Source organism: Oryctolagus cuniculus, chromosome 6, assembly GCF_964237555.1.
Source record: "Oryctolagus cuniculus chromosome 6, mOryCun1.1, whole genome shotgun sequence".
Classification (NCBI taxonomy): Eukaryota; Metazoa; Chordata; class Mammalia; order Lagomorpha; family Leporidae; genus Oryctolagus; species Oryctolagus cuniculus.
The window spans coordinates 111,466,062-111,475,342 of NC_091437.1; the positions used below are offsets into that span (position 1 = coordinate 111,466,062).

The 9,281-nt window shown below is 37.8% G+C and overlaps 1 protein-coding gene across 3 annotated transcripts in view; it reads left to right on the plus strand.

Annotated features, from left to right (window-relative positions):
- ATP6V0D2 (ATPase H+ transporting V0 subunit d2) overlaps positions 1 to 8,194 on the plus strand; it is a 116,068-nt gene extending 107,874 nt beyond the window's left edge. For 2 of the 3 annotated variants that reach the window (XM_070075274.1, XM_070075273.1), the window contains 3 exons: positions 4,437 to 4,712; positions 5,794 to 5,868; positions 7,448 to 8,194. In XM_070075274.1, the coding sequence (XP_069931375.1) occupies positions 4,437 to 4,712; positions 5,794 to 5,868; positions 7,448 to 7,609 (513 nt within the window). In that variant the 3' untranslated portion in view covers positions 7,610 to 8,194. The remainder of the gene's footprint in view (positions 1 to 4,436; positions 4,713 to 5,793; positions 5,869 to 7,447) is intronic. The other variant, XM_002710673.5, reaches the window with a different exon arrangement.
- Positions 8,195 to 9,281: the final 1,087 nt, after the last annotated feature.

Consider the following 9,281-nt stretch of genomic DNA (forward strand, 5'->3'; position numbering starts at 1 on the left):
ACAATAATAATCTTCATATTGATTTGTCAGAGATCTGTCAGTTTTACATATACTGACATTTGGGGAGTGAACCAATGGAAGGAAGACATTTCTCTCTGTCTCTCTCTCTCACTGTCTAAAACTCTACCTGTCCAATAAATTTAAAAAGAAAGAAAGAAAGAAAAGCCTAACAAACGTAGCCTTTAGGCAAAAATTTTAAAGAAAAACTAGCATCATCATCTGCATATATTTTAATCTAATGTTCTAAAACTGCATGTGATAAAATTAGCTCCCCTCAAACCATCTAATCATTATAATTTTACTGTTAAAGATAATTTGCTATCCCCTGTTAAAATTCTTAAAATAAAACCAAAATCGTCCTTGAAATAAACATCATAACACTGGAGAGCTGCAAAAAACTTTTGGTCCATACCTATAGTACACAGAAAGTGATCATCACATAAATAAATAATATTTATTTCATGGCATACCAAGTGTCAGAAAGTTACGTAGTCTCTTTCAGACATTCTGATCCTATAACACAGACAACCCAGTGACTCTGTGAAGCTTCCCCCCCTTTTCCCATAAGTTTTCCTACTAGCCACACTTTATGAAGCCATATTATCTATGGATCAAAAGTATAGTTTCTACTTTAGATGATTCTTGTGGTCTAGCAATGGTTTGTGTCCTTTATACCCACAAAATATGTGAAAGGAAAGTTGTGTTAAAATTTACAACTTTACAATAGGTATATAATGACATTATTAATAGCTAATGTTTACTATGTACTAGATACTGAGTGTCTTATCTACATGAATTCACTTGGACTTTAAAGCTTCACAAGATGGGAATTTTAACATCAACTTTTCAGAAGGGGCAACTGGGTCTTAGAGAAGGACATCATGCAGCTAATACATGGTGGTTTCGAGATCTGAACCCACGCAGCCTGGTTCCAGTTCCTAAGTGTTTATTAGGAAAAATGTTCCACTCTGCAATATTCCCTGTGCAGTTAATTCGCCATTCATAATTTTTTGTATATAAGTGAGTGTTAATTCACAAGCAAGATCCTACTGTGTACACATAAAAATCAGAAATAGGCAACAATTATGTCTTTAGAATCCTTAGAAATGTAAAAATAGACAGCATAGTATTAGAAAAATGCTTGTTAGTGGGAAGATTTGATCAAACACAGTATGCCCACTGTTCTCATTTTCCCTTTCTGAACCTCATGGCACTATCAGATTAGATTAATTTCTTCAGACTGCTCTAAAAATAAAAATCTATCTTCAACTATATTTATAGAGATACCAGCTATACATGGCATGCAATAATAATCTTCATATTGATTTGTCAGAGATCTGTCAGTTTTACATAAATTCATACAATTTTAGATTGTGTAATACCTTTGTTTTTATTTGTGTAACTACAGAGGACTTAAAGTTGATAAAGTTCCATGGATTTTCATTTAATCACATTTGGCTGTAGACTACAAAAGTATTAATATGGTGGAAAAGAACATTAGTATAGGCTTGCATGTCAAAATGCGACAATTACCAAATTGTACCTTCATATAAAAGAAATTGACTTACGTTCAAGACAAACACACTGTATTATGTCATCTGCCTTTTATTACTGCTCCTCTGTCTATATGGCTAATGGAATACCAAAAAAGAAGCATGTAGTGTTTGTTTTATGTCTCTTTGTGCACATGACAATTAGGCTGGGCTTGATTCCAGTTCACTTTATTCTCTTCCATTGCGATTGACACCTACACCCAGCAGCTCCCACAGGGTGTATACTTCTTCTAGTAAGGAAATGGCAAGTATATGTGACCCAATCTGTGTGAAATGTACTAATAATGACGTAGAACAACAGTATGTGTTTAATATCTCGTAACAGTAACAAAAATAAGTTATGGTTTTAGAATCAATGAGTATCTATAAGGAAGAATGAAAGGAAAGACATAAGGCATCTAACAAATAACAGTACTTCAAAAAGCATGGAAAAATGGAATGAAAAGAAAAGTTTGCTTTCATGTAAAAAAATTGAAATCTTCCCACAATTTCTTTATAAGATGCATTTTCCCTGAGCTTTTTCCAGTCCCATTGTACACTGAACCACACAACATGCCAATTCTCTTGCAAAGGGAATAGGATTAAATCAAATTAGTATCACCCCAATTAGATGCTAAGCTAAACTATGCTTCAGGATAGTCAATAAACAGTCCTTTTATAATTCCAAAGTTACAATTTTTTCAAAAAGAGGATGCATACACTAACACATACAGAATCTCTAGACTAGAAGAATAAGATGGCTATACAGTTATAATAAAAAGAAAATTAAGTACGGTAGAAGTTCAAAGGAAATCATATCCAATTAGGAAAGAAGTATAAGGGCCTGTTATGGAGAGGGTGAAATCTGATGCTGATGTGACAACATGTAGAGTTATTGAGTGGAATATTGACATTGTAGGCCATTTGAAGTGCTAAGCAGGACAAGGAGCTGGAAAGTGGAAGGAGTGTTCAGACAACCTATTGTTATCAGTTAAAACCCTTCCTTCTTGACCTGGTGTGTGAATCCCTTTACGTTCTCTCCCCAACTACCTGTCCTCACTTTTCTAACTGCTGCCCCTGTGTTTGAATTGCAACCAAACTATCCTGCTTTATTTGATACAGCCTTCTCCTCTGCCATGGCCTCTATTGTCTAGCATTTCTGCAGTGCTGTCTACCCTGCTCTATTTTCCTCCTTAAAATCCTAACGTCTTAGAAAGAGAAGCACATAAAAGAACATCTGGGGCAATTACCTCCACTGTGACTCCTCCTGCCCTAATTTTTATTTTAAGATTTCTTATTGGCAGGAAATCTCCCTCTTACATTTCTTCTCTTATCCCTAGAAGGCCTAAAATTATAGACAGGACTGGTTATATTCAGTAGCCAGAAGCAGCTGCCTTTGCTTCCAAATAAGGCCACTCCCTGCGTCTGGCTCACCCGTAAAAAGCAATCAAAAGGATCACACACAGCTAACTCACTCTCCTTCTGGTAGGACACACCTGTTCTAACAAAAAAGTTTGAGTGAAATCTTCGCAAGTCTGGCTGTATTGTGGGCTAGTTAGTCAAAAAAAAAATGCTTAAAGGATAAAGTAGAGCAATCCTCTTTAGCTTTCATATGTATAAGAATGACCCCAGAATTTTGTTAAAACGTAGATTCTGGTTGAGTAGGTTGGAACTGTGGCCTGAGACTCTGCATTTCTCCTGAGCTTCTGGGTGATATCAAAGCTATTGGGCCACAAAACACACTTTGAGTGGCAACATTGGAGAAGATATTGGAGATTTTCAAAAGTAGTAAAGTCATAGACTACTCTGCTAAACTCAGTAAACAGCTAAGATCTTCCTATGTGTCAGGCACTGGCTATTCAAAAATGAACAGTGAACAAGAGAGATGTTTCCTCAAAGATTTTAGAGAGTAGTAAGAAGTAAAAAAAAAAAAAAAGATTTTAGAGTGTAGGCACATATTTCAAAATACTGTGGTACCAGGGTAATTCAGGCACCTAGCAGAGAGAGTCTTAGCCCCAGTGCACCATGGCAAACCAGGCAGAGAGGAAGCATCTGGAAGATAGATTGGGGTGGAATGAGTAGGGTATATAGGAGGAGAACCATGGAGACCAAAGGGAAAGAAAAGAAATTTCAAGGAAGACTGAGTGGTTAGATGAAATAGAGAAGCCTGCTAAGGAGCTAGGAGCTCATTTGCAAAGTGGTGTCCAACACAGAGAGAAAGCAGGCCATGAATGCATGTTGACCTGCCCTGGAGATCATAGAGCCAAACTCTATCATCTTACAAATAAGGAGACTTAGACACCAAGAGGAAGATACCTCTCTTCATACCATATAATCTTTAGAGAGTTAAACATATTGATGTCTGACCAAGAACATTAAAAAAAAGAACTAAAACCAAGAAAGTCCAAACAAACAATAGTAGCACAAAGTGTCATTATATAATTTCTAGTTGACATCCACATTTAGAAAGGGAACTTAGAATGCACCACATGCACTTTTTGTTCCCAGCCCCCTGCTAGGCACCTCAACTTCCATTATCTTGTTCTATGCCTGACTGTACCCCAAGAAGTAGGTATGATCCCCATTTTAATGAAAGAGACATTTGTTTGCTCTAGTGGCCAATGTGACAGGGATACATAACTCATTGCAGAGTACCTGGGAAATAAACTTCATGGACATTTAAGAGCCACAGGCCACCACCGCTGCAGAGTGTTCCTTTTCTGGCAGGCGAAGTTGCTCCATTCCGAGAAGAGTCTAAGGGAACATTAATAACATATGTCTGCTTTATAATTAGACATAGATCGGGAAAGGCCTGCAGATCACTTCAGAAATGAACTTGCTTAGGGTTGTGTTTACGTTGGGTAGATTATTACAATGCATTCCTTTTATGTCTTGCAAATTCAGTTCGAGGCCGACCGACGTGCTTTTATTATCACTCTTAACTCCTTTGGCACTGAATTGAGCAAGGAAGACCGGGAGACCCTCTATCCGACCTGTGGCAAGCTTTATCCTGAGGGGCTGCGCCTCTTGGCTCAAGCGGAAGACTTTGACCAGATGAAGAGAGTAGCAGAACATTACGGAGTATGTGATGACACCGGCTCCCTAAGTACCCTGTGTTCTTTGATCACATGTGTTTTGGAGCATCACACAGCAAATCTTACCAAAGAAGTTATGACGTTTGTGAGTTAGCAAGTGGTGTTGCTTGCTGAATTAGCTTTACCAAAGAAATACTTCAAGTTTCTCGTCCAAACTGGTGCTTTCTAAGGTTCCTGCCAAGTCTGCATTTGCTTAAATCTCCAAGGAGTGGTCATCTGAGTGCTTCTTTTGAAGTGCTTGATAAAGCAAGTTTCCCAAGAGATTGGTGTGGTGTTCTGGAAATATGAGCTCATGTCCAAGTTATGTAAAATAGCCTGACCCAGGGGTCCTTTCAAGTACCCACTGGGGAAACAGGCGTAGGTACAGAACGAAATGTCTACAGGGATTGCAAGGGGGAATAAGGATGTACTGGTTTTTCCACTTGCTTTGCTGAGTGGCCAGAATTCAGCAAAGCAAAGAGAGCTGCTCATGTCCTTCCCCTACTCCAGCATCCAACCGCTCTTGAAGGGCCTGGAGCTTCAGATCTGTGTGATACAGCTTGTCCCCAGTTCATTCCCTAGGGCAAGTAGACAATCAGGGACACACCCTCTAGTAGGTGCTCCTGGACTAGAATCATCCTCATTTTCCCCTGTAGCTTTCTAAAGCCCCCTTGGAAGGATAAAAATCCATGAATGATGCCTAAATCTTCGCAACATCTCACAGGTGATTGCATGAGATCCTTTAACATATATTCAGATTTGAGCTTCTCCCAAATTTCAATCCTTGCCACACTTACAATTCCTTGTGAATTTTTTCACTTATCAAAGAACCCATGAAACTACAAGCATGCAAACCACAAGCATTCACTGAGCCTCCATAATGTTCCTAGCTAGCCCCAAGAACATAAGAGATAGCTCAAGCAGTGTATATTCACAGTAGAATTGCTTTTGCCTCTGCCTTTAGCCCTAAATAAGCAATAGGTTGTAATGCCAGCCACTCTCTTGTTATTTAGATATTTTCATGTTTCCTCAGGAAATCCAAAGATCATCCAAAGAACATTCAGGAATTCTGGTATAGCTTTTAAAAAAAAAGATGCATATTTCTGTATTGCTGGGGAATATATTTGTATATGTTTGTAAATAAGTGAAAATTTCTTTAGCATTAATTTCTCATCTTTGTTTTTAAGGTATACAAGCCGTTGTTTGATGCTGTAGGTGGCAGTGGGGGAAAGACATTGGAGGATGTGTTTTATGAACGTGAGGTATATATATAAGTGGAAATGTTATGTGGGTTTTAAATATTTTCTTACTTTGGATTTTCTTTTCACAGTTGATCAGCTCAGTTGTTTAGGCAGATCTGTAGTTGTTAGTCAAAAGTGTATTAGTATTTCTGCCGTAGAGAGCCAGGATCCTGGGGCTCGCATATGACAGCTTCCTGTAGAGCTGTCCTCTTCAGAGAGATGTACAGTCACTGAAGCTTTGGGAAGAATGCAGCTATTTCATAATTAGCTACAGAAGCAAAGCTAGGTTGTCATCATGATCAATACTGAATACACTCCTTCTGCTTGGCGCATCTCACTAATTCCTTCTTCAGAAAGGATTTATCTTTGTTTATAACATAACACATGGGCAAAATTGTAACCCTTAGGAATTAGAAATCTGTTTAGAGAGTCTAGATTCTTTTTCTCTAAAAAGATGTAAGAATACTTAATCCATTTATGGTCAATTTCTAGGCGACTGTACTATAGAACAAAGGGCTTTTTGATGGTGTTGGTACCAAGTAGGATCCCTTGAGCCTAGAAGATTTTTCCACTGTATTCTATTCATTTCTCTAAATCCATTGGCCCTTCCTAATCTATCCTGATTAAAACTAATTGCAAACCCTGAAAGTTACCCAAACTTTAGGGTAGACTGGCTCCAGAAAACAGATTAGGAAACTTTCTGTAAGGCCTGCACTTTAAATACTTTCCAACAGCTCTGCAGTGCTTATCGTAGAGACATTAAAGCAAGGCAAATTGTCTATCGTGTCAGGGGTGTTTTAAAATTCCACAGTATTGCACCATTCCTGCAAAGGAGGCTGATGAGGAAGCTGCATTTGGCACAAAAAATGAGTGCCTACTCCTGAGAGCAGAAGTGGCTTCCACTTCCTCTCTGCTTAGCTTGAGGTTTTCAAAGCTGCATGAGCACTAACTAACTAACTCTCCTTTTTTTCTGTCTTAAGTGTCAACATTGAAAAAAAAAAAGAATTGTTTTACGTCAAAGTTTATTACAATTAAAAATAATTTTTTTAAAATTTTCTTTTACACATTTAACTTCTGCAGGGGAAAAAAAAAACAACTCTATGTAAAGTTGTTGCAGAAGATCCTAAGCAAGTTTAAAATGTCACTCAAAGTCCCAGGAGCCTGTGACATTGCCCTGAAGGGGACTTAAATGGCCTAAAAACAATGTAAAATTTTAAAAGCTGTGGCCAAGAAGAAATACTTTACCCACATGAGTTAAGCCCCCTAGCTAGAATTCACATAAATTTTACAACAAAATTACAAACATACCCCAAAATATACCTGGAAATATATGTGCTAAAAGTACTGCCAAGATTTGGAACTGTCTTGTGATTCCATAAACTTGCTTTATAAACTACTGTTGCCTGTTTATCAAACTGACAGTCTCCCTTGAGAACTTACTGAATTGCCAGTTTTTCTCTATTTGGTCCAACTTGGAAATTTTCTATTTAAATACAAGTCAGTACTAAACAGTGCAAACCATTCTGCAGCTTAATTATTTCGTAAAGGTAGTATGTTCAAAATAACCTGATTGTGCATGTTATTTTTTTTCCTTCCTTAGGTACAAATGAATGTGCTGGCATTCAACAGGCAGTTCCACTATGGTGTGTTTTATGCTTACGTAAAGCTGAAGGAACAAGAAATGAGAAATATTGTATGGATAGCAGAATGCATCTCACAGAGACATCGAACTAAAATCAACAGTTATATTCCAATTTTGTAACTGGGGGTGGGGGTACCCAAATGCAGAGAATCAGAAATATTAAAAGGAAGTTCTTGAAGAAGACAAAAGTAATTGTGTTACATTATCTAGGTTACATAAAGGTAAACCACGCGAGACCTTCATGAATCATAGATCTGCTGGCTACACAATAAGATAACTCTGAAACAAATCATTCCTCCCTGCTACACCAGCAGCCTGAAATCTTATTTCCACATTTATATCTCTTTTTTTTATTGGGCCTCAGCCATTCATTTTACTTAACCCTATGGTACTTTTCCTATTCTTATTTGGTCATGTTAAAAGTCAGACCTAACAAACTTGTTTCATTCTTACTTTTTTGTACTCCTCCACATGTTCAAGTACTGAGTTTCTGCTTTACCTTTTAGCTGTCTGTGCCTTCCCAAGACCCAAAGCTATATGTAGCCAATCATGGACCACATTTGATGGGAATTTATTTTGCACACTTTGCTGGCAGACTTGAGAAGCCCATGTGATTCCAAATCATAATCCCTAGACACAAGTAGTATTAAATTTGTTAATAAATTTTCTCCGAGCTTACTTTAAATAAAATGTATATCTGTCTTTCTTGCGGTTCCTTCATATTTTGCATGAGAAGAGAATAAACCCACTAATTATATGTTATTTATTCAAAAGCAAAAAGCATAGGTTCAGTTTCCAATTTGATAGAACTGGTGCAAAGAGCTACCCAGAAACACTGCTCAAGTCCTTTCTTTAAATGTAAAGGATATTCATATATATATATATATATATATATATATATATATATATATATAAATCTGTATTTGTTATGTTTAAAAAATTAAACAAGTATACATATTTGAAAATTCTTCAAACAAGAATATTTACAGAGTATACATAATGAAAATATAGAATTAGCTGCACAGACAAGGAGTAAATTAATTTTCCTACAAAAATCCAACTCTTTTTTTTAAAAAGGTTTATTTATTTACTTGAAAGGCAGAGTTACACAGAGAGAGGAAGACATAGATACCTCTTCCATCCGCTGGCCCACTCCCCAAATGGCTGCAATGACCAGGGTTCAGCCAGTTGAAGCCAGTAATCTGGAATGCCATCGAGGTATCTCACATGGGTGCAGGGGCCCAAACATTTGGGCCATCCACCACTGCTTTCCCAGGCACATTAGCAGGGAGCTGGATCAGAAGTGGAGCATCTGGGACTCGAACCAGTGCTCATTTGGAATGCTGGCATTATAGGCAGTGGCTTTACTCCTTGAACCACAATTCCTGCCCCCAATCAACTTTTTAAGTAAAATATTTGTTATTCTAGTGATAGGGGTTTTTAAGAATAAGGAAAAATTGTGGCTCATATAACTGGAAGGAAAGACAGCCTCCCAGCCTCACATCTATGTAGATACCTGCGGGTCAGTGTGTGGAGGGCTCCAGTACACACCTGTTGGCTATAACCAAAGCACCTGCTGACCAAGCATGGCTTCTGGTCTAGAAAGTACGCCACTTACCTTGCTAGGGCATCTGTCCTTCAACCTAAGGCTTAGACCCTGTGATATCTATATACTCTGTATTAGATTTTAACCTGTGGTAGGTAATCTTCACTGGGAGGCTTAATTAAGGCTTAGCCTTTCTTTACAGTTAGAAAGCAAGAGAAAGATGTAGTAGAGAGAAATTTGGAGGTG